Source organism: Mustela lutreola, chromosome 1, assembly GCF_030435805.1.
Source record: "Mustela lutreola isolate mMusLut2 chromosome 1, mMusLut2.pri, whole genome shotgun sequence".
Lineage (NCBI taxonomy): Eukaryota > Metazoa > Chordata > Mammalia > Carnivora > Mustelidae > Mustela > Mustela lutreola.
The window spans coordinates 289,232,580-289,260,404 of NC_081290.1; the positions used below are offsets into that span (position 1 = coordinate 289,232,580).

At 66.5% G+C, this 27,825-nt stretch overlaps 1 protein-coding gene and 1 long non-coding RNA gene across 8 annotated transcripts; one reads left to right on the plus strand and one right to left on the minus strand.

Annotated features, from left to right (window-relative positions):
* Positions 1 to 538: 538 nt before the first annotated feature.
* On the minus strand, positions 539 to 27,813 carry MUC5AC (mucin 5AC, oligomeric mucus/gel-forming). Its single transcript, XM_059151769.1, has 54 exons — positions 27,712 to 27,813; positions 26,370 to 26,441; positions 25,737 to 25,796; positions 25,269 to 25,530; positions 24,866 to 24,980; positions 24,513 to 24,603; positions 23,753 to 23,862; positions 23,423 to 23,636; positions 23,219 to 23,344; positions 22,947 to 23,064; positions 22,553 to 22,691; positions 22,251 to 22,361; positions 21,666 to 21,735; positions 21,451 to 21,588; positions 21,201 to 21,365; positions 20,859 to 20,953; positions 20,320 to 20,446; positions 19,891 to 20,146; positions 19,760 to 19,812; positions 19,335 to 19,435; positions 19,012 to 19,163; positions 18,739 to 18,877; positions 18,465 to 18,575; positions 18,195 to 18,374; positions 17,291 to 17,530; positions 16,966 to 17,122; positions 16,310 to 16,438; positions 15,950 to 16,112; positions 15,548 to 15,591; positions 15,271 to 15,459; positions 12,489 to 14,737; positions 11,814 to 11,861; positions 11,406 to 11,717; positions 9,966 to 10,730; positions 9,168 to 9,446; positions 8,336 to 9,014; positions 7,831 to 8,039; positions 7,279 to 7,453; positions 6,772 to 7,022; positions 6,488 to 6,671; positions 5,875 to 6,082; positions 5,406 to 5,584; positions 4,958 to 5,045; positions 4,750 to 4,853; positions 4,526 to 4,557; positions 3,970 to 4,141; positions 3,538 to 3,639; positions 3,279 to 3,316; positions 2,773 to 2,895; positions 2,587 to 2,685; positions 2,104 to 2,223; positions 1,825 to 1,888; positions 1,596 to 1,710; positions 539 to 1,213 (listed from the first exon to the last, which is right to left on the minus strand). Exons 1-54 carry the CDS (start codon positions 27,782 to 27,784, stop codon positions 874 to 876), a joined length of 10,935 nt encoding a protein of 3,644 aa, XP_059007752.1. The 5' UTR covers positions 27,785 to 27,813; the 3' UTR covers positions 539 to 873.
* LOC131817908 (uncharacterized) lies at positions 9,263 to 12,831 on the plus strand. 7 transcript variants are annotated; one of them, XR_009348634.1, is made up of 7 exons: positions 9,423 to 9,627; positions 9,676 to 9,795; positions 9,844 to 10,662; positions 11,650 to 11,697; positions 11,746 to 11,793; positions 11,890 to 12,612; positions 12,709 to 12,831. It is a non-coding gene; the product is annotated as an uncharacterized LOC131817908 (long non-coding RNA). The 7 variants fall into 7 exon arrangements; XR_009348631.1 differs by having other exon boundaries at positions 11,746 to 12,612; XR_009348630.1 differs by lacking the exon at positions 12,709 to 12,831 and having other exon boundaries at positions 11,746 to 12,492; positions 12,565 to 12,680.
* Positions 27,814 to 27,825: the final 12 nt, after the last annotated feature.

Below are 27,825 nucleotides of genomic sequence, written 5' to 3' on the forward strand. Positions count from 1 at the left end.
AGGAAGGTGTCGAGGAACCTGGAGGTTCTCAGGGCAGAGCTGGGGGTCACAGGACGGACGTGGGAGGGGCAGGGGCTTGGATGCTGGTGGCTTTTGTGCACACACACACCCACACGCACACACCCGCACACACACTCACACACACACCAAACCCAGCAAGTGTGTGATGAGGGTGTCTGATGCCTTGTGGGGAAAAGATAGAGCCCTCTTCTAGAAGGTTCCTTCGCCATGCAAAGCCTACTGGTGTCCAGTGTGGCCAGCTGGGGGATAGGCAGGGCCACACAGGACCCCCTCCCTCCCTCGATTCCGTGAAAGGATGGGTGTCGTCCCCCAGCCCCTGGAGGCAGCAGACGCCCCTGGGTGGACCTCCCCAGTGTGACCCGTCTGGGGCCGGCCGAGGGTGTGGTGTGAGCCCCTGGCGCGCCGCCTGTCCCCACCCCGTCTCTGGGTTTCGCAGATCACCTTAAAAACCACACGCCTGTCCCCACCCCGTCTCTGGGTTTCGCAGATCACCTTAAAAACCACACAGAGTCCACAGTTTGCAAAATGCTCCAAGTGTATTTATGAACCAGACGGTCATTTCCTGAAGCCCAGGGCCAAGGGAGGAGCAAGGCTGCGCCTCCTGGCGGACGGCCCGGCCCAACGAGTCCAAGTGCCCATCCCTGTTAAGACCCTCACGTGATGCACAAGTCCTGGGAACGCACGCTGGACCCACGGCCAGAGTGGCCTGAGGGCTGGTCGGGGCCACCGCACACCCGAGGGCCAGCTGGACCCCCGAGAGGGACAAGGTGGGTGGGCAGGGCATCATGGCCTCGGGCCCCCTGGGCCAGGGCTTGGGTCCCTGGAGCCAAAGCTGTAGGGGCCAGGATGCCCTTATCGGTGTATCCCGGAGGCGGGTGGCCGGGAGCCCCGAGGACGGGGGCTGGTCAGTCCACTGGTGGAGCCCGTGGCCCTGGAGCCCCTCCTCCAGCCCGTGCCCCCCACCTCCTGGCTTTGCTCCTCGTCGCTCTGCACAGGCCCCGAGTCTGCCCCGTGGCCCAGGGCGCCGTGGGAGCCGCAGCGCTGCCGCACGCAGCCACACTCCTCCACCTGGGGGTAGCTGAAGGCCCGGTGGGAGCCGTCGGGACAGCGCAGGGTCACGTTTCTCAGGGAGACGCGCCGCTCCTGGCAGCACTCGCAGCTGTGCCGCAGCGCGTTGGCCTCCTGGGAGTAGCTGTGGGCGGACGGCCGCGTTAGACCCAGGCCCCCACCCCGTGTCGCCACCACCCGTCCTCGAGGCTCTCTGGCCAGCGTGTGACCGCCACGCAAACTCCCGCGCCCGTGGCCAGGTGTGAACACTCCGCAGCCAACCAGGCCGCCAACGCGCCACGGCGAACCCTGCCACGCCGCCGGTGGGGCCCTCAAGTCTGTGGTCTCGGAACAGCCTGCTTCCTGCCAGGGTGCAGGCCGTGGCCTCCGAACGCCCAGGACCAGCCGCTCAGCCCACCCCAGAGCCCATCGCGGCTCCCAGCTCTTCCTCCCCTGCCCTTCATCGCCACCCCCTGTGCCCCTGACGGCTCTGTGACCCCTGCGGGCCGGGGGAGGGGCTCACGTACACAGAGACACTGTCTCCACAGCTGCCACGGCAGAAGGCGAGGCGCACGGGCCGGGGAGACCTACAGCCCTGCTGGTGGAGGACTTGGCGCTCGTGGAACAGGGCGCAGGCTGACCCTGAGGGTGACACAAAAGGCCGGCGGAGGCTCAGGCCTGGCCGGGCCCCCTGGGCCCCCTGGGCGCCCCAGACGGGTAGGATGGCCCACCCCCCCTGTGGACGTGCCCACTCACTGTTCTGGGGCTGCGGTGGAGGACAGGACAGACAGCAGCCGTCCTCGCTCAGCCTGGCCTGGTCCTGTGCCAACAAGAGGGCTTCCTTGAGGGCCAGCCGCTGGCCCAGGAGTGGAGGAATGGACAGGAGGGGACGGTGCCCCACAGAGGTGAGTGGCACCCCTGCGGCCACTGCACAGGGCCAACCGTGGCTCCCCACCCCCACCCCCGGGTGACCCTGGCCGTGGCCTCCCATGACCCACAGTGGGCCAGGCGGGGCCATGGGCTCCCGGAGCTCACCGCAGGACAGCTGAGCGGGGGACACGCCTTCTTCCGGGTCACCACCACAAGCCCATCCTGGTGCTTCTCACACTCGTGGGTCACGCAGGGGTTCGTGGGGTCTGGCCAGGACTGGCCCGGCTGCAAGGAGGAACCGGCCAGCAAGGTAAGAGGACAGGGGAGCGCTGTGTGTCGGCCTCCAGCCCGTGGGCCTCCGGGGTCCTCCCGGTCTCGGCCGGGCACCTGCCTTGCGATGACGGCTCCCCAGGGGCCCCCGTGTGCCGGGGCGGCTGGTTCCGCACTCCCGCCCCTGCACTCCCGCCCCTGCGGCCACTGGGGACCTCACAGCTCCCCCGTCCAGGCAGGGGTGGGACCTGGCCCCGCCCCGGCTTCCCCAGAGCTCCTGGGCAGGGCAGGGTGGCTTCAACCCACCCCCAGGACTCACTCCGTGGCCCTGGAACCCCCCGCCGAGCCCCCCAGCCAGGCCCAGCAGCTGCAACTCACGTAGAAGAGATGGGGGGAGCCGTCCGTGGCGTTGAGGACGCAGGCTTGCTGCACGCACCCGCCACAGCACCGCCCGCTCTGCTCCCGGTACTCGAAGCCCTGCGGGGACGGCGGGCGTGTGGCCTGAGCACCCCCAACCCCCAGCGGTCCCGGCGGCAGTGTGGGGCAACCACCGCAGCCACTCACCTCGGGACAGCGGGTGTTGCAAATCTGAGTCTCACAGCTGATCACCGCCGTGTCTGAATGGGGGCTGCCGGGCACCTCGCACCGGCACGTCTCACACAGGCTGGAGGAGATCACGGAGCCGGGCTGGGGAGAGTCGGGCGGCCGAGGCCGGTGAGCTTCCAGAACGTACCCCTCTGGGCCTGGTCCCCGCTAGGCAGCCCGGGCCCTCCAAGTGCCCCTAAGTGCCGCCTCCTGGCGGGGGACGGGGCCCCCCGGAGCCCTCACCTTGGAGACCAGGGTGCCCGGGACGTCACAGGCTTGGGAGGGCCCAGTCGGGGGCACTGATGTTGGGGGCCCTCATCACATCCAGGAGGGCAGGGAGGGATGCTGGCCTTGCCCACCCTGCCAATGCGGAGGAGCGGCCCAGCCGGCGGCCAACCTGGAGCCTCGACTACCCTGGGCTGTGGGCTGTGGTCCCCGGAGGGCTCACGGATGCCCCCGGGGTCCTGACCTCCGCACCCTCTTACCTGGAACAAGGTGCCGTTGGCGCTGCAGACGCTCCAGCCTGTGCAGGGGGGACGCACGGGCTCACGGACCGGCCTCGCCCCTCCGCCCGGCCCAACACACCCCAGCCCGCAGAACAGCGGGGGCCATAAGCGTCACCGGGGTGGCTGGTCCCCGGGGCCCAGGCAGCGATGCCGCAGCCGCGCCCCCCCAGCCGCAGAGAACCCCCAGTGCGTTTCCCCTCCATAGCGCCCGGCCCGCCAGGAGGTCGCTGGCACTCACTGCAGTTCTGGTGGGGGCAGCAGGCTCCCTCCTCGTAGGTCAGGATGGGGTGGGAGCCCTTGGGACAGGCCACGGGCTTGGGGCAGTAGCTGGTGTCACAGGCTGCGGCGGACGGGAAGACGGCCCTCAGGGCCTGGCTCTCGCTCTGCACGCGCCCGCCCCCACCCAGCCCAGTGCTGCACCCAGGGGTCTCCAGCGGGGCCCAGCACCCGGAGGGTAGGCTCTCCAAGGGGCACGGGCCACTCTGGGCCAGCCCGGGCAGAGGAGCCCTCATCCTCCTGGCATACACACCCTCCCCAGAGTTTGTCTTTTGGGGGGTCACCGGCGGAGGCCTTAGTGGGGGGCGGAAGGGTGTGGTCCCCTTGGTTGTGCCCCCCACCCCGTGGCCCCCGGCACTCAGCCGAGGGCCTGTGGGCATCAGGCCGGGCTCACCGCAGTTGTACTGGGGACAGCACTGGTCGGCCTGGGGGGCCGCAGGCACAGGTACCAAGCCGGGCGCGGGGCAGGCTGGGGGCAGGGGGCAGGGCTGCGGCCGGCAGCTCAGGGTCCATGTGCCGTTCTCACAGGTGCACCGCTGGCATCCCACGCTGACAGTGTGGCCGGGCTGCAGGACGAGCGTGTGTAAGCCCAGGGCTGTGCCCTGGCCTGTCTGGGCACAACAGCAGCCAGACCACAGGGGTGTGGGAGCCCACAGCTGAGGGCCAGAGGGGGACCCTGGAGGCACAGGGGGAACCGGAGGAAACTGGGGGAAGTGGCTTCAGGGGTGGGAGATGGGGTGGGCGGATGCCAGGTGGGTGACCACCTCTAGCTCCCTGCGTCTGAGGGGAGCAGGAAGGAACCCCAGCGGACGTAGGAGCAGGACCACCCCAGGAGCGGGCACTCCCCGTACGGACGCCCCCACATTCAGCTAGAGCCCCCTCTGTGCTCCTCCTCTGAGGCTCTGGCACTAAGCGGATGCCCTACCCCCACGCCAGCTGGCCACACTCACCTCCACAGGCTCCCCATGGGGCCCCAGGCACCCTGGAGGGAAAGAGAGAGGCCACAGGTAGGCAGTGGCAGCCCCAGCCTTTCAGGGACTGGACTCATAGTGGCGGCCCAGGCAGTCCCAGGCCACGACAGAAAGCCCCAGCATCTGGCTGGGAAGCCCAGATCCGAGGGGGCAGCTGGTGCTGGCGCACCTGCCGGCCCCCAGCCCCACCCATGGCAACATACTGTGGCAATCTGTGGGCACGCAGACTTCGGAGCTCGTGCTGAAAGGCATCAAGCCCTCTGGACAGAAGCAGCCTTCCGTGATGGGGCCGGCATCCTGTAAGGCCCTGTGGGGACAGCAGAGGGGCTGGCCTGGCCTGTGCCCTCCAAGCTAGGAGAAGGCCAGCCTGGGGGCCCCGGGGTAGGTCCGGAGGGAGACGCTGGTGCATACATGAGGCTGGCGTTGTCCCTCCCGTAGCAGTAGGAGAGCTTGGACGGGCCGCACGGCTGGTACACCTTGTCGGCAGGGCAGGCAAACGCTGTGTGCAGGGAGAGGCCACAGCTGAGGCCAAGGGCATCTGCTCAGAGCAAACTCCCAGGCCCTGTCCCCAGGCACGTGCTGAGGGCCGGACACTGGCCTGCAGCTGGAAGCTGGCCCCTCGGCCCCACCCCCAGCCCCGCACTCCAGGCTCCGGGCACCCTATGGGTGTGCTCCTCCCTTCTCTCCTGGAGCTGAGTACACGCGGCCCTGAGGCCAGTCTACCCCTCCACCTCCCTCCTATCTCTCCCCTCCCCTCTCCCCGGCCCAGGAAGCCCTGCAGCTACTGGCCCGCCTGGCGCGTCTGTGCCCTGGCCGCATGCCGGCGGCTGCCGCTCGCCAGGACCGGGTGGGCACTCACGGCACGTGTGGTTGGTGTGGCTTCTCCAGTCGATGCACACGCCACGGGAGGCACAGAGGGACGCATACAGCTCCAGGCCAGAGCACACCACGTCGGAGACGGTCACGTGGCAGTGGTCGAAGACGCAGCCTTGGTAGAACGTCAGCGGGGGGATCACCGCATGGCACGGCTCGAAGACCCTACGGCCAGCAGCGCAGGGTTGGGGGGCAGCTCGGGCTCTGCCCGCGGCCTGCGTGCCCCGAGCAGGACGGCCCACCGCAGCACATGGGCCCAGACCCACAGTCAGACAGAAGGAGCCAACCCACTCAGCCACCCCCGCACCCAGGGTCCCAGCAGTGAGCCGCGGCTCTCTGCCGCCCTCCCGCTCCGACACCCTGCTCCCTCGGGAGCCGCCACAGGCCCACGCGTCCTGCCCACCCCGAGGGTGAGGTTGGGGGGCTGCCTTCCCTGGGCCCTCCCCAAATCTCACTTGCTCAAAATCAGCCGGCAGATTGGCGACGAGGAGCACAGGGTTGGGGAGGGCGCGGGCCTGGCTGCAGTGGGCGTCGGGGAGGGCCCGTGGCATGACGGCTGCTGCGGTGTCGTCACCTTCCAGTGGCCGGACATATCAGAGCAGGAGGCCGCCACTGCCCCGCCAGGCAGGCGACACTCATCCTTCTTGTCATTGGTGCAGGTGCCTAGGGTTGGGGGGGCGGGTGTCGGGCCGTCAGGGGACCGCCGAGCGCAGCCCACCCGTGGGCCGCGGGGTCACTGAACTGGGAGTGGGGTCCTGATGCTCAGGGCAGCACTCGGCGGGTTGGCTGTGGGACCTGATCCTAGGCGCTTCCCTGTTCCCCCCAAGAAGCCAGACAGTTCCCCTGCAGGGTGGACAGGTGTGAGCCTCAGGTGTGTGGCTGGGCCCTCTGCTGTGGGGACCGGGTGCTCTCAGTGCAGCTGGAAAGCAGACACGGCTGCAGGCTCGGGGCCACTCAGGCAGCCTGCATCCCGGCGGACAGTGCGGCCCCCAGGGGTGTCCCCCAGCGTGACCCCCCTCACACGGACACCCTCAGCTGCAGGCAGAGCCCGGTGGGGCCGGGACTCACCGCACTGCCCCTCCGTGTTGTTAGCAAACTTGCTGAAAGGGACCTCCACCGAGAAGATGAGCCCGGAGAACATGACCTGGACGCCAAGTTCAGGGATGGTCACGTACATCTTGATGCCGATTTGGGACACGCTCACGCCATCTTTCTGGAAGCCGGGCCTGACCACTCTGTCGTTGAAGATGATCTACACAGGGTGAAGGACGAGGCAGAATAAGGCATATCCCCAAGCCGGCCCCGTCCCCAAGCCGGCCCCGTCCGCAGGGCACAGCCCCGGGGTCCCCTACCTCATTGGTCATCACCCCGAGGACGGGCTTGCGGGTGAGCACGACGCGGTCCCCCCGGTACTCGACGATGATGGACTGCGGGCAGGACACCCCGTTCTCCGCCCCGCACAAGTAGTTGTCGATCAGCACGCGGAAGTGGCCGTACACGGGCACGACCTGCTGCACCAGCACGTAGGTGCAGCTGTCCAGGAACGTGTAGTAGGTGCCGTCGAAGGTGATGTAGTGGGGGTCGCCCCAGCCGCTGCACACACCTGCGGGCGCGCACCGGCCTTACGCGGGGCCTCCTCCGACCTGACACGGCCACGGGGCCCTGGGGTTTGGGCAGCATTCCACTCGCTGCCCTGGTGGAGGCCCGGGGCCTTCTGTCCCCTGCCTCGCTGTCAGGAAGTCCTTCCTAGGGTCTCACCCACGTCCGCCCCGCCCACTCCGCCAAAGCCCCGCCCATCCGCTGATGCCCCGCACCCCGGAAGCCCCGCCCATCCCACCCGCCAGCGGCTCCCTGCTCACACTGGCACTGATAGCGCGGGCAGCAGCCGTCCTGGTCGGCCACCTGCACAGGGGGGAAGCCGTTGGCGCAGGTCGGGGGCTGCGCCCGTGGGCACTCGCGCCGATGCACGGTGATGACCCCGTGGCCCTCACAGGTGGCCTGAGAGCAGTTGGGCATGGGCCAGGTCTCGCCTTTCTGTGGGGGAAGGACAGTGCTCAGTCTTGGACCCAGGGGGGAGCAGGAGTCACAGGAGGTCGGGATGGGACCCACCTTCCCCACCCCTGCCCCCCTGTTTCTCCCACAGGCCCCCACGCCCCATGGAGCTCGGACACAACCCCGCACCCCACCGCAGGCTGCCCCATCTGCAGCCACCGGCCGGGCGCCCATCGCCGGCTGCTTGCACACACTCCTGGCTCCCCAGGCGGCGCCCACTTTGGGCAGCCCTGGAGGACCACCACGGGCTGCTTCCCAACAGCCAGCTGGCTTCAGCCTACCTGCAGCTAACTTTCCACCCCCGGAAAGGCGCCAGGGGTCCCTGCACCAGCATCTGAGAAGGGCAGATGGGGAGTTACCATTCTTGGAGGGACTGCATTTGGGCACCCCTGCGTAGTGATGGGCACGGGGGCCGAAGGGGAGGAGCCAGGCTGGGAGGTGGTCGGGGCAGGAGGTGCCACGCTGCTGGGACAGGACTGGTCCATCTGCCGGACCACACGGCAGTCCAGACTGCATGTGGCATAATAGCAGTGGCCGTCGAGGTCAGTCTGTTGGTAAATGATGGATCCTGCGAGAGAAACGGTCAAGCGGGGGTGAGCAGAGCTGTCCTGCGGGGGGAGCCACGGCCCAGAGACACTCTTCCATGCTCGGCATCCACCCCAGGGGCAGACAAGGCACGAGGCCTTTCTACTCAGAAGTAAACGGAAGAAATACACAAAGATGGCTAGGTCGCACCCAGAGATGATGGTGGCCGAGTCAGTGACAAGCGACCCCTCCCCTCTCCCATAGCAATGGCATCTTCATAGACCAGAAAGCAGGAGACAAGGCAGCACACACACCACACCACATGCACGAGTCACATACCTGCGGGATACAGCTTGCCGGACACGCTGCAGAAGCACGTGGTGCTGGCCGGAGCGGTGGAGCTCGGCCATGGCACACTGGACACCACGGACATATGCTCCGGAGGGGCTGAGCTTGGCGTCACTGAAGTGTGACCGCAGTGCTCTGGGAGCTCACAGCACAACACCCGGACCTCATAGTTGAGGCACATCCCGACATTGCCTCCCTGGTCCCGGTTCCGGCACACCAGGCCCTTGCTGAGGTCGCACTGCACCACCTGGCCCAGCTTCTCGATGCTGACCTCAGGGTGGCTCTCGGCCCGGCACTCCAGCCGCGAGATGTATTCAGGCTGGCGGCAGATTTTCTCTCCCCTTCTCATGATGTTGCTGAAGCTTTCCACGTCTCCTCCGTGGGGTCCCGGGGACGGGAAGTCCACGTCGAACCACTTGGTCCACGTGCACCTTGGCTGGCAGGTGACAGTCACAGGAGGGGAGTGGGTTGCTTCAGGTGTGTAGAAGGGAGTGGTGCTGGCTGTAGGAGCAGACGTTGTGCCAGTTGTTGGCATCGAGGTTGGGCTGCTTCCTGGCACCGTGGTTGAGCTTGTTTCTGGCACTGATGTTGGGCTGGTTGTTGGCACAGAGGTTGAGCTGGTCTCAGGCACCGAGGTTGGGCTGGTTGTTGGCACAGAGGTTGAGCTGGTCTCTGGCACTGAGGTTGGGCTGGTTGTTCGCACAAAGGTTGAACTGGTCTCTGGCAATGATGTTGAGCTGGTTGTTGGCACAGAGGTTGAACTGGTTTCTGACACAGGTCTTGGGCTGGTTGTTGGCACAGGGGTTGAGCTAGTCTCTGGCACCGTGGTTGGGCTGGTTGTTGGCACAGAGGTAGAACTGGTCTCTGGCACAGATCTTGGGCTGGTTGTTGGCACAGAGGTTGAGCTGGTCTCTGGCACTGAGGTTGGGCTGGTTGTTGGCACAGAGGTTGAGCTGGTCTCTGGCACTGAGGTTGGGCTGGTTGTTGGCACAGAGGTTGAGCTGGTCTCAGGCACCGAGGTTGGGCTGGTTGTTGGCACAGAGGTTGAGCTGGTCTCTGGCACCGAGGTTGGGCTGATTGTTCGCACAGAGGTTGAACTGGTCTCTGGCACTGATGTTGAGCTGGTTGTTGGCACAGAGGTTGAACTGGTTTCAGACACAGGTCTTGGGCTGGTTGTTGGCACAGGGGTTGAGCTAGTCTCTGGCACCGTGGTTGGGCTGGTTGTTGGCACAGAGGTTGAACTGGTCTCTGGCACAGATCTTGGGCTGGTTGTTGGCACAGAGGTTCAGCTGGTCTCTGGCACCTTGGTTAGGCTGCTTGTTGGCACAGAGGTTGAGCTGGTCTCTGGCACTGAGGTTGGGCTGGTTGCTGGCACTGATGTTGGGCTGGTTGCTGGCACAGGGGTTGAGCTGGTCTCTGGCACTGAGGTTGGGCTGGTTGTTGGCACAGGGGTTGAGCTGGTCTCTGGCACTGAGGTTGGGCTGCTTGTTGGCATAGAGGTTGAGCTGGTCTCTGGCACAGGTCTTGGGCTGGTTGTTGGCACAGGGGTTGAGCTGGTCTCTGGCACTGAGGTTGGGCTGCTTGTTGGCACAGAGGTTGAGTGGGAAGTCACCAGGTGGACAGTGGTCTCAGTTAGGCTGGTGGGGCTCATACTTGGGGTGTGAGGGACTGTGACAGTTTTGTGCGTCGTGCAGTGCTCTGGGGGCTCACAGCACAACACCCGGACCTCATAGTTGAGGCACATCCCGACATTGCCTCCCTGGTCCCGGTTCCGGCACACCAGGCCCTTGCTGAGGTCGCACTGCACCACCTGGCCCAGCTTCTCGATGCTGACCTCGGGGTGGCTCTCGGCCCGGCACTCCAGCCGCGAGATGTATTCAGGCTGGCGGCAGATTTTCTCTCCTCTTCTCATGATGTTGCTGAAGCTTTCCACGTCTCCTCCGTGGGGTCCCGGGGACGGGAAGTCCACGTCGAACCACTTGGTCCACGTGCACCTTGGCTGGCAGGTGACAGTCACAGGAGGGGAGTGGGTTGCTTCAGGTGTGTAGAAGGGAGTGGTGCTGGCTGTAGGAGCAGACGTTGTGCCAGTTGGTGGCACGGAGGTTGGGCTGGTCTGTGACACAGTGGTTGCACTGGTTGTTGGCATCGAGGTTGGGCTGCTTCCTGGCACGGTGGTTGAGCTTGTTTCTGGCACTGATTTTGGGCTGGTTGCTGGCACAGGGGTTGAGCTGGTCTCTGGCACTGAGGTTGGACTGGTTGTTGGCACAGAGGTTGAGCTGGTCTCTGGCACTGAGGTTGGGCTGGTTGTTGGCACAGAGGTTGAACTGGTCTCTGGCACAGATCTTGGGTTGGTTGTTGGCACAGGGGTTGAGCTGGTCTCTGGCACCTTGGTTAGGCTGCTTGTTGGCACAGAGGTGGAGTGGGAAGTCACCAGGTGGACGGTTGTCTCAGTTAGGCTGGTGGGGCTCATACTTGGCGTGTGAGGGACTGTGACAGTTTTGTGCGTCGTGCAGTGCTCTGGGGGCTCACAGCACAACACCCGGACTTCATAGTTGAGGCACATCCCGACATTGCCTCCCTGGTCCCTGTTCCGGCACACCAGGCCCTTGCTGAGGTCGCACTGCACCACCTGGCCCAGCTTCTCGATGCTGACCTCGGGGTGGCTCTCGGCCCGGCACTCCAGCTGCGAGATGTATTCGGGCCGGCGGCAGATTTTCTCTCCTCTTCTCATGATGTTGCTGAAGCTTTCCACGTCTCCTCCGTGGGGTCCCGGGGACGGGAAGTCCACATCAAACCACTTGGTCCACATGCACCTTGGCTGACAGGTGACAGTCACAGGAGGGGAGTGGGTTGCTTCAGGTGTGTAGAAGGGAGTGGGGCTGGCTGTAGGAGCAGACGTTGTGCCAGTTGGTGGCACGGAGGTTGGGCTGGTCTGTGACACAGTGGTTTGGCTGGTTGTTGGCACTGAGGTTGGGCTGCTTGCTGGCACGGTGGTTGAGCTTGTTTCTGGCACTGATATTGGGCTGGTTGTTGGCACAGGGGTTGAGTGGGTGTCTGACACAGGTCTTGGGCTGGTTGTTGGCACAGAGGTTGGGCTGGTTGTTGGCACAGGGGTTGACCTGGTCTCTGGCACAGGTCTTGGGCTGGTTGTTGGCACAGGGGTTGAGCTAGTCTCTGGCACAGATCTTGGGCTGGTTGTTGGCACAGTGGTTGAGCTGGTTTCTGACACAGGTCTTGGGCTGGTTGTTGGCACAGGGGTTGAGCTAGTCTCTGGCACCGTGGTTGGGCTGGTTGTTGGCACAGAGGTTGAACTGGTCTCTGGCACAGATCTTGGGCTGGTTGTTGGCACAGAGGTTGAGCTGGTCTCTGGCACCTTGGTTAGGCTGCTTGTTGGCACAGAGGTTGAGCTGGTCTCTGGCACTGAGGTTGGGCTGGTTGTTGGCACAGAGGTTGAACTGGTCTCTGGCACAGATCTTGGGTTGGTTGTTGGCACAGGGGTTGAGCTGGTCTCTGGCACCTTGGTTAGGCTGCTTGTTGGCACAGAGGTGGAGTGGGAAGTCACCAGGTGGACGGTTGTCTCAGTTAGGCTGGTGGGGCTCATACTTGGGGTGTGAGGGACTGTGACAGTTTTGTGCGTCGTGCAGTGCTCTGGGGGCTCACAGCACAACACCCGGACCTCATAGTTGAGGCACATCCCGACATTGCCTCCCTGGTCCCGGTTCCGGCACACCAGGCCCTTGCTGAGGTCGCACTGCACCACCTGGCCCAGCTTCTCGATGCTGACCTCGGGGTGGCTCTCAGCCCGGCACTCCAGCCGCGAGATGTATTCGGGCCGGCGGCAGATTTTCTCTCCCCTTCTCATGATGTTGCTGAAGCTTTCCACGTCTCCTCCGTGGGGTCCCGGGGACGGGAAGTCCACGTCAAACCACTTGGTCCACATGCACCTTGGCTGGCAGGTGACAGTCACAGGAGGAGAGTGGGTTGCTTCAGGTGTGTGGACGGGGGTGGTGCTGGCTGTACGAGCAGACGTTGTGCCAGTTGGTGGCACGGATGTTGGGCTGGTCCATGACACAGTGGTTGAGCTGGTTGTTGGCACCGAGGTTGGGCTGCTTGCTGGCACGGTGGTTGAGCTTGTTTCTGGCACTGATGTTGGGCTGGTTGCTGGCACAGGGGTTGAGCTGGTCTCTGGCACTGAGGTTGGACTGGTTGTTGGCACAGAGGTTGAGCTGGTCTCTGGCACTGAGGTTGGGCTGGTTGTTGGCACAGAGGTTGAACTGGTCTCTGGCACAGATCTTGGGTTGGTTGTTGGCACAGGGGTTGAGCTGGTCTCTGGCACCTTGGTTAGGCTGCTTGTTGGCACAGAGGTGGAGTGGGAAGTCACCAGGTGGACGGTTGTCTCAGTTAGGCTGGTGGGGCTCATACTTGGGGTGTGAGGGACTGTGACAGTTTTGTGCGTCGTGCAGTGCTCTGGGGGCTCACAGCACAACACCCGGACCTCATAGTTGAGGCACATCCCGACATTGCCTCCCTGGTCCCGGTTCCGGCACACCAGGCCCTTGCTGAGGTCGCACTGCACCACCTGGCCCAGCTTCTCGATGCTGACCTCGGGGTGGCTCTCGGCCCGGCACTCCAGCCGCGAGATGTATTCGGGCCGGCGGCAGATTTTCTCTCCCCTTCTCATGATGTTGCTGAAGCTTTCCACGTCTCCTCCGTGGGGTCCCGGGGACGGGAAGTCCACGTCAAACCACTTGGTCCACGTGCACTGTGGCTGGCAGGTGACAGTCACAGGTGAGGATACCCTGTATGTGTTAGGCGTGGTGCTGGCTGCCGGGTGCACAGGCGCCGAGCTGGCAATGCCATGTTGTGTCGGCAACGAGGCAACTCCGGTGTTTCGAGTCAGCTGTGTTTGGGTCTCCGTGTCCCTCGGGGTTGGGTGTGTGACCTCCGAAGAGCCGGCGTGTGGGGTGCTCGTACACACATCTACTTGCTCACAGCACTCGATGCGGATCGCGTAGTTGTAGCAGATTGGGGGAAGCTGGTTCTTGTTCAGGCAAAGCAGCCCCACATTCTTGTCACAGATCAGGTCCTGCCCCAACTCCTCGAGTGGGACGTTCGGGAAGAACTCTGCCCTGCACTCCACGTTGTTGGGCTTTGCACAGAATTTATAGCCTTTGGCTCTCAAATTAGGAAAAGTGTCAAAATCTCCACTGTTTATACCCGGCTCAGGGTAACTGCTGTCAATCCAGTGGGTCCATGTGCACAACTGTTTCAAACAAGGCTCGTGTGTTGTTGAAATTGGCATCGGAGTCAGAGTCAAGAGAGTAGTTTTCTCCAGGACAGGTGTAGGGGTACCTGGTGGGGTTGTGGTGGTCCCCGGGGCAGGTGTAGGGGTGCCTGGTGGGGTCGTGGTGGTCCCCGGGGCAGGTGTAGGGGTGCCTGGTGGGGTCGTGGTGGTCCCCGGGGCAGGTGTAGGGGTGCCTGGTGGGGTCGTGGTGGTCCCCGGGGCAGGTGTAGGGGTAGCTGGTGGGGTCGTGGTGGTCCCCGGGGCAGGTGTAGGGGTGCCTGGTGGGGTCGTGGTGGTCCCCGGGGCAGGTGTAGGGGTACCTGGTGGGGTCGTGGTGGTCCCCGGGGCAGGTGTAGGGGTAGCTGGTGGGGTCGTGGTGGTCCCCGGGGCAGGTGTAGGGGTGCCTGGTGGGGTCGTGGTGGTCCCCGGGGCAGGTGTAGGGGTACCTGGTGGGGTCGTGGTGGTCCCCGGGGCAGGTGTAGGGGTACCTGGGGTGGTTGTAGCAGTCGCTTGGACTGGTACAGTAGCACCCGGAGCAGGTGTTTCACTAGTTGTGGAGAGAATGCTTGTGCCAGTTGCAGCGACCGTGGCTGGGGATATTTTGTGCTCTGTCGGCACAGATGAGACCCCGCTAACCTCTCGTGTGGGCCCTGTTTCTGTATTCCCTGAAGCTGCAGGAGGGGTGGTCTGGGCCGGACTGCTGGAGGGGGAGCAGGTCCGGGGGAAGCAGCACAGGATCCTGATCTGGTAGTTGTGGCAGAGCCCTGACGTCTGCTTGTGGTTGTAGCAGGTCAGGCCCACCGTCGGGCTGCACTCCACATGCTGCCCCAGGACTTGGAGCGGCACCCCGGGGGCCTCTTCAGCTTGGCATTCCACCTTCTTCGGCGCCGCGCAAACCTGGTACCCATGGGCGCGGAGGTTCTCCAGGGTTTCGAAGTCGCCGCTGTCGGTGCCTCGGCCCGGACGGCTGATGTCCAGCCACGGCGACCACTGACACTCCTCCCCACAGGCCTGGTGAGGCTGGACAGTGGTGCCGGGGGTTGTGCCCGTGGGCACTGTGCTCTTGCCACAGTCGTGGCACGTGCGGGGCGGACGTGTTGAGCTCACGACTGAGGACAGAAGAGAAGGCGGAAGGCTGAGTCTCGCGGGGTCCCGGGACCTCCCCTCATCCGCAGTCCCTGCCTCCCACCCACCAGCTGCTTGTGGCCTCGCCATGTCGATCTGTGCGGCTATCTCCACTCGCGACGGAGCTTGGCGGGGTGGGAGCACCAAGCCCCTTTGACACGCGTGGCACAGGGCGCATGTGCAGCCCACAGCAGTTGAATGAGCTGGTGAAGGGCGCTCAGGTAGGGAAAGCCCGCTCCGCAGGCCCTGAGCAGAACCAGCCCTCCTGCGGGAAGGTCCGATGAGGCTCTAGGATGCCCCAGAGGAGGGAGAGGAGTCAGGGTGCCTGACACTCCGTGCACCTCCTCCCAGAGGCCGGCCTCCGCCCTCTGCCGGGGGCCCTAGTCCTGACTGTGGCCCTGAGGACAGCAGTCCTGCCAGGGAGACGGGCTGAGCTGGCCCTTCCCAGGGACGGCAGGCTCCTGCCTTCTCGGGGAGAGAAACAGCCCTGCACGGTGCCCCCGTGCGTCTGCCTTACCGGGTGCGGACGTGGAGAAGGAGAAGGTGGTTGGTGGGGCGGGGCTGGTGGCGCTGCAGGGGGAGACGCCCCGCTCGATGGTGCCGTTGGCGGAGCAGCGGGCAGAGAGGCACCCCCCTGTGCCGTCCGTCGTGTGGTAGATGACGTCCCCCGGTCGGAAGTGCCGTCCGTCGTAGATGCAGACACAGGCTGTGAGGACAAGCCCAGGCACGTCAGGGGCTGGGGGGAGGTGGGCACCCCAAGAATCCAGACCCCAGGAAGGCCCCCCGCCGCTCACCCTCAGAGTCGTAGGCACACTGCACGCCGTTCTCGGTGCAAATGCTAGTGGCGGGAGGGAGGAAGTGAGCCGGGGGGGGTGGGTGTAGGGCACCCCTGCCCCTGCTGGGGCACACGGAGCCCGAGGCCACACCCACCCCGGGAGCCCGTTCCGATCGCTGAGTGACGCAGGTGGGCGTCTGACACCCACACACCCCGGTGACTTTCTGACGGCCGTTTCCTCTCCGAGGCCTCTGCTCCACGTCATGACTCAGCTCCTGCTTCAATCCCACCCCCCACCACCCGTCGGGCTGCCCACCCCCACTCTGCACCAGGGAGGCTCCCAGCCAGACCTCAGGACCTCAAGGCTGTGACACCACCCCCACCAGTCTGAAGGAGGAGTCCCCATGGGCGTGCGGCTCACCAGGAGTGGCAGTTCTGGTCGGAGGGCACCACCGTGCCAGGCCGGTATGACTTGCCCCGGACGCGGCAGGGCAGTGGCGGGGGTGGGGTCGGGCACGTGGCCACACACTGCATCCGGTCCTCGTCGAAAATGGGGGCCGCAGGCGGGCACTTGGGGTAGCAGCCTGCGGTCCAGAGAGGCTGAGTGCCAGCCACACTGCCTGCCTGACCACCTCCCCACCGTGGCCTGGGCTCAGCCCCCCGCCCCAGGCCTCGCGCACGGCACAGTGGGCGCGTGGAGCTGTACCCACAAAGGGACCCTGAGGGGCTGAGACGCGTCCAGCCCAGCCAGAAGCCCCCGGACAGCAGCCCCTGCCCTCACCTTCCAGGCCCGGCAAGTCGTGCAGACAGCGGCCGCCCGGGTTCCGGCACGTCCTCATGCAGGGCGCCCCGCACGGCTGGTAGTGCCACTCGCACTGGCCCTCGGGGTTGTAGTAGTCACAGAACAGGGCTGCGGGCCAGTAGGCAGGCTCAGTGGGCCAGCTCCCACCCGGAGCAAGCCACCTGGCGGCCCCATGCAGAGTGCTGCCCTCGGGAAGACAGCCTCGGGGACCCACGCGAGCCAGGCAAGCTCCCCCTGCACCCTGACCTTCCCCCACATCTCATGGGCTGTTCTCAAGCCATTCCCTCCGCTGTGCCTCCCAGACGGGGCCTCGAATGCCATGGTCAGAGGCAGCCGCAGGTCCCCTGGTTTCTCAGGGGTGCCATCCGTTGGGGTGGGGGCTCTGGCCGGAGCAGCTCCCTAGCGACACCCCAGTCCAGCCAGGTTCCGACAGCGTGGGAGGTAGGGGCTCTGTTAAGCCCTCTCAGTTCCAGAACGTTCTGCCACGTGTCCCCTGACCACACCCTCCAGCACTCCCCCACTCCACCCAGCTTTCCACGGCCTCCCGTCCAGCCCATGGCTGACCTGCCTTGACCCCACACTCCTCTGCCCCTCCCCACGGCCCCTCCTCCCAACCACGTGTCGTGGACACTCACGGCAGGTGTCCGGGGTGCGCCAGGACACGCACACACCCACGTCGTGGCAGGCCTGCGCGTAGGCGGCCACAGCCGTGCAGAAACACTCACAGTCGCCCCCCGAGTCACAGGCGCACGCGTCGCCCACGCAGGCCTCGTAGTACTTGGTGGGCTCCACCTGGCGGGGGAAAGAGGCTTCGGATCCGGGGGCTGGGGCTCCTGGGGGTCAGGCCCGTGGTATATCCCAGCCTGGGGTGGCATCCCCGAGAGCTCAGGGACAGCAGCTGACCACGGGCTGGTCTAAACGGCGGCCCCCAGGTGCTATCCCCGGGGAAGGGCCACGTACGTGGGCATGGCAGGCGGCGAAGGTCGCGCTGTTGATGATGCTGCACTGCTTCTGGGCCCAGGACTTGCGGTACGGGTTGGCGGTGCAGGGGTCGCGGGGGGCCGGGGCGTCGGGGCAGGCCGGGGAGAACTTCCAGCTGTTGCCGAACTCCAGGGCGCTGCCCACCACGGACTGGCCGCGCGTGGTGAAGTCGTTGATGGCTTTGTCGTCGAAGTTCCCGCACAGCCCGCAGACGCGGCCCTGCAGACGGGGGGCGGCGGCACGGGGGGCTCAGGCATGTGCCGGAGGAGCCCGAGCCTCCTACCCTGCCTCCTGGGACCCCACTCGCTCCCCTGGGGCCCACGTCCACCCCCAGGAGGAGGGGTCCCCAAGTACACCTTCAGCATGTACGGCCCCACTCAGCCCACGGGGCCATGGTGGTGCCCCTCCCGGAGGAAAGGGAACAGGAGAGGCAGCACTGTAGGCTACGTGGTGTTCCCCAAAGACCAGCACAGGTCCTGACTCAGGACCCAGGAGCGTGGCCTCATGTGGAGATAGGACCCCTGCCGATGGGGTCCAGCAGAGATGAGGGTATCTTGGGTGGGGGTGGGCTGACGACACGGGGCCTGTGACCCTGAGGACATGTGGGCACACACAGGAGTGAGGACAGTTACACGAGGCTGGACGGTCGCCTGGGGCCCAAGGAGCTGGAGGAGGCAGGTGGGGTCCTCCCCCAAAGCCCCCGGAGGAAGTGGGCCCCGGAACAGTTGGATGGGACTTCCAGGGTCCAGAACACGAGAAGGAGCCCCGCGTTTGTGAGGGTGTCCCGGGAGCCACAAGACATGGCTCAGGCAGCGGAGGGCCTCCTGCCACCCCGCACGGTCTGGGGCGAGAGCGGGCCCTCCGGGGGGGTGACGGGGCCCACCTTGAACTCAGGGCTGAGTTTGAGGAAGATGCTGGTCTTCCTGTCCCACAGCAGCACCAGGCCGGCCTCAGTGTCCACCACCAGGTAGATGCCCATCTGGCGGATGGAGTAGGGGGGCTCCTGCCCCACGCCCCTCTCGAGCACCTCCACGCGGCCTTCACTCAGCCTCAGCTCGAAGCTCTGTGCAGAAGTGGTCGCTCAGGCCTGTGCCTGCTCGACTTCCCAGGCGTCCCTCCAGGGGGGCCCAGCCCTACCCGGCCGCCCGCTCACCCCCAGGAACAGCTTGATGGCCTTGGAGCAGGTGACGCCCGTGGTCCCGCAGGGGACATTCTCAGAGACGACGCGGAAGGTCCCAGTGGTGTCATTGCCGCGGCAGTGGTCCTGGGGAGAGGTGGGGGGTCGTCCTGCCGCTGGGGGTGGGGGTGCCCCGAGAGGTGGGGGGCTGTCCTGCCGCTGGGGGCTGGGGTGCCCCGAGAGGTGGGGGGGTCGTCCTGCCGCTGGGGGCGGGGCCACAGGAAGACCAGGGAGCCCCCGGGACATGTACCTGAAGCAACGTGTACCCGCAGTCCCCGCTAAAGCTGTAACGCCTCCCATCGAAGGTGACATAGTGGCCATCCCCGTACACGGCGCAGGTGGCCAGGCAGGGCTCCTCTGTGCACCGCCACTTCCTGTTCTCGCAGGTGCTGGGGGCAGGGGGCACCAGTCAGGCCCGAGCTGGGCGTGGGGAATGGGGGTGGGGCAGGTCCCTGCGAGACCGTGGTCGGTCCTAGAGGCCGGGGTCCCACCCCCCATGGCAGGGAGCCCCCCCACCGCGTACCAAGTGTTGCAGCCCACCCGGATGGTCTGGCCGGGCAGGTAGCTGGCCTCGTTGTGCACGCAGGGGCAGTCCGTCGGAGCAACGCAGCGGCCCTCGCCGTCGGCCACCAGCCCGTCGGGACACACGCAGCCAGGCTCACACTGGGGGCTATACTGTGGGGTGCAGGGGACATGGCTCAGTGGGCTGGGGGTCGACCGCTGAGCCCCCACCACGGCCTGCACTGAGCCCAGGGAGCCCTCAGGCAGTGGTCTTCCCGGGACCACCCCGCGAGGGCACATGGGCTGATGCCCACGCGGTGTCGCCAGGCCATAAAGGGCACTCACACAGTCCATGTCCAGAGTGAAGCAGCTCTTCTGACAGCCGGCCCCAGAGGCCCCCGGCGTGGCGTTGCGACAGTCGAGGAAGACCATGGGCGGGGTGCAGACTGGGGGGTTAGAGGCCACTCAGGGTCCCACCACCCACCGCCAGGCTGGCTCTGAGAGTCACGGCCGCACACAGCGTGTCCCAGCAGCCGAGTCTGTGCCGCCAGCCTGGGGCTCGGCCAGCGGGATGCACGTGCGTGTGTGCGGGGCACGTGTGTCCACGGTGTGTACATGTGTTCATGGTGCATATGCGTGGCGTGCCTGGGGGCGCGGATCAGGCCAAAGAGGGAAACCCCCCACACCCAGCAGCCACACTGATGTGGGGGTCTGGCCATCCACCCAGAAACTTGGAGATCACGAGCGCTCCTCCCTCCCCGCAGACTCACCTGGAGTGGGAACCTGGCCTCCGATGCAGGTCAGCGTGCCTTGTGTGCAGGTGCTGGGACAAGAGGGTGGTCAGAGGGTCTCCCCGGCCTAGCCGCCCTGCCTACCAGCCCCATCCAGGAGGGGCTCTTACCAGATGACTCCACGCTCATGAAGCGACTCCCCGTTGGGGACCACAGAGCCCTCATGGTAGCAGGGACAGCTGGTGGCCGGCACGCACTTGCCTGCCTCGTCCAGGAATGTGCCGTTGGGGCAGGTGCAGCCATCCACGGGGACAAAGCTGATGCCACAGGTGATGTCCTCATGGCTCCGGGCCCGGCAGGTGGGCTGGCAGGTGCTGATGCTGTATTGGTAGGTCAGCGACTTTGGGCAGGTGGCCATGGGCTTTGCTGCGGGACGCCAGGCAGGAGGAGGCAGTCAGGACGGAGCGGCTGCCATCACCCGCCCCCGCCTCCCCCTGCCCCTGCGTCAGGGTCCCAGGCCGGGCACTCCAGCCCTCCAAGCCCCACCCGGGGACAGGGGCCCAGGAGCACGTGTTCTGCTGGGGGGTGGGGACCCTCACCGCACACGCCGTCCCTCCAGCCGCGGAGCAGCACCCCCTTGCTCGCGCAGGCGTGCACGTAGGAGGACAGGGCGGCGCACAGGCAGTCTTCGCTCTTCTCGCAGTTACACGTGTCGAACATGCAGTTCTGGGGATGGGGCCGTCGTCACCCACACGCCGTGAGCGTCCCCCACACGGCCGCCCCGGCTCCCCTAGGACCCTCCCCGAGCCCGCACCTGGGGCCCCCACGCCCTCCGCAGACAAGCCCCCTCCAGGCGGGTGCTGGAAGAACAACAGCCCCTCCTCTCGGGGACCCGGCAGGGGCCAGCCCTTCCAGCCCTCGGACCCCAGAGCATCTCGGCCACCACTGATTTCTCATGTGGACTCCAGGGCCTGGTGGGCCACAAGCCCTCAGGGGTCGTCGACCCTATGCCTGGTTACAGGGCTGGAGGCACGGATGAGCTCTGGAGCTCAGGACCAGGCCGGACCCTGGAGAAGCCCCTGTCCCCGCACCGAGGACAGCTGCGTGCGGAGCAGAGAGGCTGGTGGGTTTGCGTTACCGAGTAGAAGGTGCCCGGGTTCACGGCCACGTGGCACTGGGCGAAGGGGCCGCGGGGGTCGGTCAGCCGGGAGCACCAGCGCTGAGCGTACTTCTCTGCGGACAGAGCAACAAGGGCGGTCAGCGAGGCGGACAGTCGTCCCCTGCTGTGGCCAGCAGGCACGCCGGTGCAGGCTTCACCACCCCCACAACACACTGCTCCCTTCTTCCAGAAGTTTCCATGGCCACACTGGGAAACGCGTTGGTGAGTTGGCCCCTGAAGGCCTCCTCCAGGCCAGAGTGGATGTTGCGGCCTGGGGTCACCGGCAACCGGGCAGGCCTGTGGCCGCGGGGACCCACATACCGTTCTCCACGCTGAGGGAGCAGGGGTCCTCGAAGCTGTTCTTGACATTGGGGCAGGAGGCCTGGGTCTTCCAGGTGTTGGCAAAGGCGGCGGCCGTGCCCTCCACCACGCCGCTGAGGGTCCGGAAGTCGTCGGCCTGGTTCTGGTTGAAGTTCCCGCACAGGCCTGCGGCGAGAGGCCGGCATGAGGCGCCGGGGGCCCCGGCTGCCGGGAGTGGGCTCCGGCTCCCAGGACGGGCGGCCCCTCTTACCGCAGGTGAGGCCGCGGAGCTCGGGCCCCAGCCTCACGAACACCTGCATGACGGGCACCAGCTGGATGGTGAGCTGCAGGCCCAGCTTGGTCTGGGCCACGATGAAGAAGGTGGACGGTCTGAAGAGCGTGACGTTTGCTGTGGACACGGGGGCCGAGGCCTCAGTGGGCTGGGACGGCCGGGACCCTCCAAGGGGGCAGGCCCCACGTCCTTACCCGCCGAGACGGGCATCTGGGTGTAGATCTGGTTCACGAACACCTCCCCGCTGGCCTTGACCGTGACGACCTGAGAGCACAGGGAGGGAGCAGGTCAGGGTGGCCCCGGGACACGTGCCAGCGGGGCCTCTGCCCCGGAGGGCCACGAGCTCCCACGAGGAGGGGCTGACGGAGGAGCCAAGTTCTGCCTCAGGCTCAGCTGGTCTGTCCACGATTCCCTGCAGGGCCGAGCATTCTCTCCGGTAAAAACCCAAGTGATTGTATGAAATAGGGAAGTCGGAAAAACAAAATAAAAATAAAACTAAACCGGGACAGGGGAAGTTGGCTCCAGTGAAGCCCTGGTCCCTCCCTCCAGGGCTGGTGGGGCGGGTGTGGAGGCCCCGGTGCCCCTCCCGGAGTGGTTCTGTCTGGGGGACTCTCATGCAGAGGCCTGTGGGCCGGGAGGTCCTCAGCCCACATCCCCCTCACCCACCGCCATGCCAGGATCAAGGGCTTGGGCAGAGGTCACTTGCCATGAGGGACATAGACTCCCCTCAACTGGCATCTGCTCTCACCCTGCCCCCCGACGCCCGGATCTGCTCTCACCGTGTGCCCTCCGTCCAGGCTCAGCGTCAGGCTCTTGAGGCACGTCTCAGTGTCCGTCAGGCCGCACCGCCGCAGCTCTCCCAGCACAGTGAAGACGCTGCTGTCACAGGGCTACAGACACAGGTCCTCACACTCTGCCCAAAGGCGCCCGCCCCCGGCCGCCTCTAACCCCTGGACACCCTGTGGGGTGGCGCCGGGAGCTGGGGCGCAGATGCAGCAGACCCAGCAGCCCGGGCAGGGGTGGGCCAGCTGCACGGCTGTGGCCCAAAGCCGCCCGGGTAGGCGCGAGGCCCAGGTCCCACCTTGGCCAGCACGTAGCTGCAGTCCCCGTGCACCGTGTACTGCCTCTCGTCGAACGTGGAGATGTGGGCGCCCCCCAGCACCGCGCAGGTGCCTGGGCACGGCAGCTCCCGGCAACTCCACTGGCCTCTGGAGCAGGTGCTGTGGACGGTAGAGACCACGCGTGTGCCGCCCCTGGGGGCATCCAGCCCCAGCCTGTGCACTGGCCGGAGGACACAGGTCCGGCCCAGGCCCACCTGCATCCCCGCCTAGACCGGCGCCTGGCGGTGTCTGCGTGGAGAGCCCTGGGCACGCCTGGGGTCCGCAGGAAGAGAGGACAGCCAGCCCTTGGGCCTCGGCCCCTGAGTCGTCCCAGGCCATGTCCGGGGTTGTAGGCGGGAGGGTCTGGGGTCCTACCAGTTTGTACAGTCTGTGGCGTAGCTGGTCCCCGGAGCATAGGTGGCCCCATTGTACACACAAGGACACTGGGATGCTGGAATGCAGCCGGTCTGGCCGATGTCGTCGAGCACCGTCCCTGCAGAAGCAGGCAGGCCATGGACGGGGCAGGTGCTGGGCAGGGGCCACCCCTGAGCCAGTGGAGGGGACCCGACCTTGGGCCCAGGTCGCCCCGCCCTCGGACCCAGGGGCTCAGCCTGCCTCTGTGGGATGCCCGGGGAGGCCCCTCTCACCCTCAGGGCAGAAGCAGCCGTCCACACAGTGGTCCTCGCAGAGCTGGGAGTGCTCCGGGTTGGAGCAGGTGTCAGCGCAGGGTGAGCCGCACTCCCGGTGCTGCATGCTGGGGGGGCAGGTCTGGGCTGTGGAGGGAGGACAGAGCCGCGTCATCGCTGGCCCCCAGCTCCCAGCTCAGGAGGGACAGCACGACGGGCACTCACGGCAGAGGTGGGGGCTCCTCCAGTCCGGGGGCAGCCCCCCGGCATGGGCACACTGGCGCGCATACTCAGCGAGTGTGGGGCAGATGCAGCGAGTGCGGTCCGCGTGCTCGCAGAGGCAGAGGTCTTGCCGGCAGGCCTGCACATAGCTGCCGGCGTCCAGCAGAGCTCGGCAGCCCGAGAACAGCTGGCCGGTCAGGATCTCCTCGCAGGGGCCCTGGGGGCAGAGCCGGGAGCACGCACTGAGTGCAGGCTCGGGACCCTCCCCCGGGCTCCGGGCCGCCAACCCCCCTCGCCCCCACAGGAGCAGGGCCCGTCCACGCCAGGGCTTACGGTGCCATGCCCACAGTCCGTCGGGGGCACGGGGACAGGGTCCTGACACTGCTCCGTGGGGCCGTCCATCTTCTGCAGATTCCCGTACTCGAGGGCCGTCAGCTTGACCCCTGCGGGAACACAACCCCAGGCCCCTGAGGCTCCTGAGGCTCCCCGAGGGGTCGGCACTGCCTCTGGTCCCCCAACCACCCTGCTAGGTGAAGAGGTGCTCAGGGAGTCTGAAAGTAAGTGGGGGACCACCCAAGTCATTCAGGGCTACGGGCAGAGGGCTGAGGCCTGAGGGTTCTCCAAGCCCGGGGAAGCATGCTGCCCAAAGGGCCGGAGAGTGACCCTGACCTCACCCAGCCCTTGGAGCCCAGCCAAGCCCGCACCGGGCCCCTCCGACGACCGGGCAGGCGTGTCCCCTGGGGCTGCCAGCCCCATGCGGGTGAGCTTCCTCTGGGCTTCATGGGCCTGGCGAGGGGGTCCTGGGGGTGGGGGACTCCAGCTGGGTCACATGAAACCTCCCTTCCTGGCAGCAGGAGGCCCAAGAAACCAGGAGAAGGTCTGCTTGGAGGCGGTGCTGAGGGTGCGAGGAGGTACGTGTGCACGCGTGCTGGGGACATGTCTGTGCCGGCGTGGGCGTGCGCGCAGCTCCGCGTATGCATGTGCGTGTGCGTGTGCGTGTGCAAACCGGGGACACCTGACCCAAGGTTCTGGAAGTGCAGGGAGCACTGGGAAAGGAGTCCAGCTACCATGGGCAGCTGTGGGGAGGGCTTACCATGGGAGAGGAACTCGTTGAACACAGGCTGACCATTGAAGTCTCCGCAGAGCCCACAGGTCTGGTTGGCGAACTTGGGGTCCAGCTCCAGCTGGAATGAGGCGCACATCAGATGCCTGGCCCCACAGGGACATGTCAGGCCCCACAGAGGTGCCACAGGCCGTGGACCCCTGCCTCCGACGCTCCAGGGTCTCCGTGACAGCGGAGATAGGCTCCCTGGCCCCTCCTCACCAGCCCCAGGCAGCGGGTTCCGGCCGTCCCCCAGCCCCCGGCCCAGAGCACTTTCTTCCCTCTCTGGGGAGGCCGTTGGGCCGGCGACACCCCCCCACCCCGGCCCTGAGCCCCGGTCTCACCAGGAGGCTGTCATCAGGGCTCCACATGAGGACGAGGCCCAGCTTGGCATCCACCTTCAGGTAGCCGTTGCTGACCTCGATGAGGACCCCCGACTGGCTGAAGGGCGGCTGAGTTCTGTGGAGAGAGGGCCGGGCTGAGGCCCCGAGGCCACGCGGGACAGGGCTATGGAGGCCTAATCCCGGCCAGGGAGGGCCCCCGACGGCACGAATGTGACCGGAATGCTGGGCCACAGACAGCACCACGGGCACGAGAGGACAGGGGACCCCAGAGCTCCATGGTCACGGAGGAACTAGGAAGGGGGCCACTTCCCCGGGCAGGGAAAGAGCCTCAGGCCTCTGGGGGTGCGCTCAGGGGCCTGCCCGGGCATGACGCCATGTGCCCCCCACAACCACCTGGACTCACGGGCGGCCGTTAACCAGGATGGAGCTCTTGGTCAGCTGGATGACCATGCCATCGAGCTTCATGGTGACTGCAGTGACCGTGGTGGCGTTGGACTCCCCGCCGCGGCGCAGCTGCACGTTGAAGTCCTCGTACGCGGCACCGCAGTGCGCGGACAGGACGTAGTTGCACCGGCCGGGGAAGCGGAAGATGTCGCCGTCGAAGGTCTTGTAGTGGAAGTCGCCCCAGGAGCTGCAGACGCGCCCGTTGTGCGCGGGGTTCCGGGCTGCGGGCCAAGGAGGGCCAGAGGATGCCGGACTACGCCCCGGGCCGGGGACGCAGCTGCCCCGGGGTTGAGGGGTGCGGACGGCAGGGAGGAGCTGCTTGGACCCAGGCCCTCGGGGAACACAGCCTCTCTCCAGCACTTACCCCCCATCCACGTGGGGAGCGGGACCCCGTCCAGCCGCCCCCCAGCCTCACAGCCCCTCTCACCTCGCACCACCGGGGCCGTCCTCAGAGGGGGCAGGAAGCTCATCCCGCGGAGTGGGTGGCCTGCGGGGACAGGGCGCGGGGTCACGCCGCCTGCACACACGGGGTCTCTGCTGCCCCCGCCAAGCCTGCCAGCACCACGCCCAGCTGGGGCTGGAGCTGAGGCCCCACAGGCCGGCGACCTTCCCTCCGGGCCGTCCCGAGCGGCTGCAAGCGCTCCGGCCCGGAACTCTGCCCAGAGCTCTTGCCCGGGGCCAAGTCAGTGCCCAGCGCCCAGGACGACCCCTTGGATGCTGAGGCCAGGCACAGACGAGCCTCCCTGAGCCCAGCCGGGGGGAGTGATCCTCTCCTAGGGCCACACACCCAGCGTGGCAGCACAGGTGTACCGGAGAGCCCCCCACCAGCCAAGGGGACACCTGTGGCGAAGGGACCGGGACTTGCGGGGAGACAGGAGGACGGAGCTGTGAGCTCGGGCCTCATCGACCTTCCTGTCTGAAGTGGCCGCAGGGACAGAAGGGGACTTCGGGGGCTGCAGGCAACGAACCAGGGCTGTGTGTTGGGGTGTCCTCCGGGCCCCCAAGTTCTGGCCCCGAGGGGCTGGGGCAGGACCGCACTAACAGGTGGGGGTCAACTCACCACCAAGCTCCTGGGGGACATGAAGTTCTGGGGACTTGTGGCTGTGTTCCACAGAGCTGCCCTGGGCCTGGCCTATGGGAAGAGCGAGGGCGCTGGGCCTGAGCCAGGAGACAGGGGACAGAGAGGGACGGGCCCCGGAAGGGCCCAGAACTGGTGGGGGTTCTCCCTGCACAGGGCTGGGGATGGGGGGGAGTCTCTGTCCACGACGCCCGCAACAGGCTCACGCGCTGTACAAGCTTTCTCCCCGCTTGCCCCACGAGCACTCGGGGCTCCCCGAGCCCTGACATGGCACCACCCACAGCCCTGCATTCCTCTACTATCCCCTTGTTCACGCGGGTTCTCCCTGCGGGGAGACGAATGTCTGCACGGACAAGGGCAGGGACGAATGTCTGCACGGACAGCCTGAGACGATTGAAGCTGCGGGTCACCTGAGCACGTCAGGAGACAACCAGGGTCCCGGGCAAGGATGTGGGGGTGCGGAGTCGAGTGCGGTGGGGCTGCCTGGCCCTGCCCCTGACCTCGCAGGGGACAGTCCACACTCATCCGTGACGCAGGTGCCCCAGGAGCAGCCAGCAGAGACTGGCCCCACACACGGAGGCAGGAGGCCGGGGACGGTAGGGTGCGGGCACGCATGCCGAGGTCCCCATGGTGCTGAGGGCCTCAGGAATGCTGTCCCCTTGCCCAGGGCAGCTCCTCCAGGAGCACGCTGTCACCTGACAGCTGTGCAGGACCCAGCCATCTTCTGGGACGCAGAGGCCGGAGGTGCAAACCTGGGTGGGAGGGGCCTCGGGGGGTCCAGGAGCCTCTCCCCAGCGTCCCCACGGCGTGGACCTCTCGATCACACCCACTCCCCAAGGCTGAGGTCCCCTGGAGGGCCCTCTCAAGACCCAGACAGGGAAAATGAGCTGGTGACGTGGGGCGTGAGGGGTCCCAGGGCCCTGAGGACCGGCTCAGAGGAGGTCTGGTGGGGGCAGAGGCAGCAGGAAAGCAGCACAGATGGACATGCCCGCCGGCCAGGGAGGCAGTTGGGGGCTTAGAGATGCTGGGTTCCTCTCCCCCACCTCAGGGGAGCGGCTCAGCCTCAGAGGCCCCTCCCTGACGTGGGCCACCACAGCGTCCAAGGGACCCCCAAACCCACAAGCTGGCACCCACAAGACAGCAAGGGGCAGGGCCGGGGTCCAGCCTGGGAGCCGCTCACAGACAAGCCCAGCTTCCCCGGGGCTGGGGTCAGGCCGCGGAGCTGTCTGCCGCCCTCCCAGCCCCAGAGCCGCCCCAGGAAGTGGGGGGCCCCTGGGCTGCCAGGTCAGGACCAGCCCTGGAAGCCGCTCAGTGGGAGCCTTACCTACGTGCTGGGCACAGGCCAGGGCGAGGGCCAGGGCCCAGAGCGGGGCCAGCATCCTGCTGGCGACACCCATCCTGCGGAGGGAGGGGAGAAGGCCCCGGGGCAGCGTCTAGG

Excerpts from the sequence above, each read along its gene's own strand:
- MUC5AC (XM_059151769.1), bottom strand. The coding sequence starts at position 27,784 with ATGGGTGTCGCCAGCAGGATGCTGGCCCCGCTCTGGGCCCTGGCCCTC. Across the intron at positions 15,460-15,547 it reads GTGTGCCTACGACTCTGAGG|CCTGTGTCTGCATCTACGAC; the intron begins GTGAGCGGCGGG and ends TTGTCCTCACAG. Across the intron at positions 2,896-3,278 it reads CCAACGGCACCTTGTTCCAG|CCCGGCTCCGTGATCTCCTC; the intron begins GTAAGAGGGTGC and ends GACTCTCCCCAG.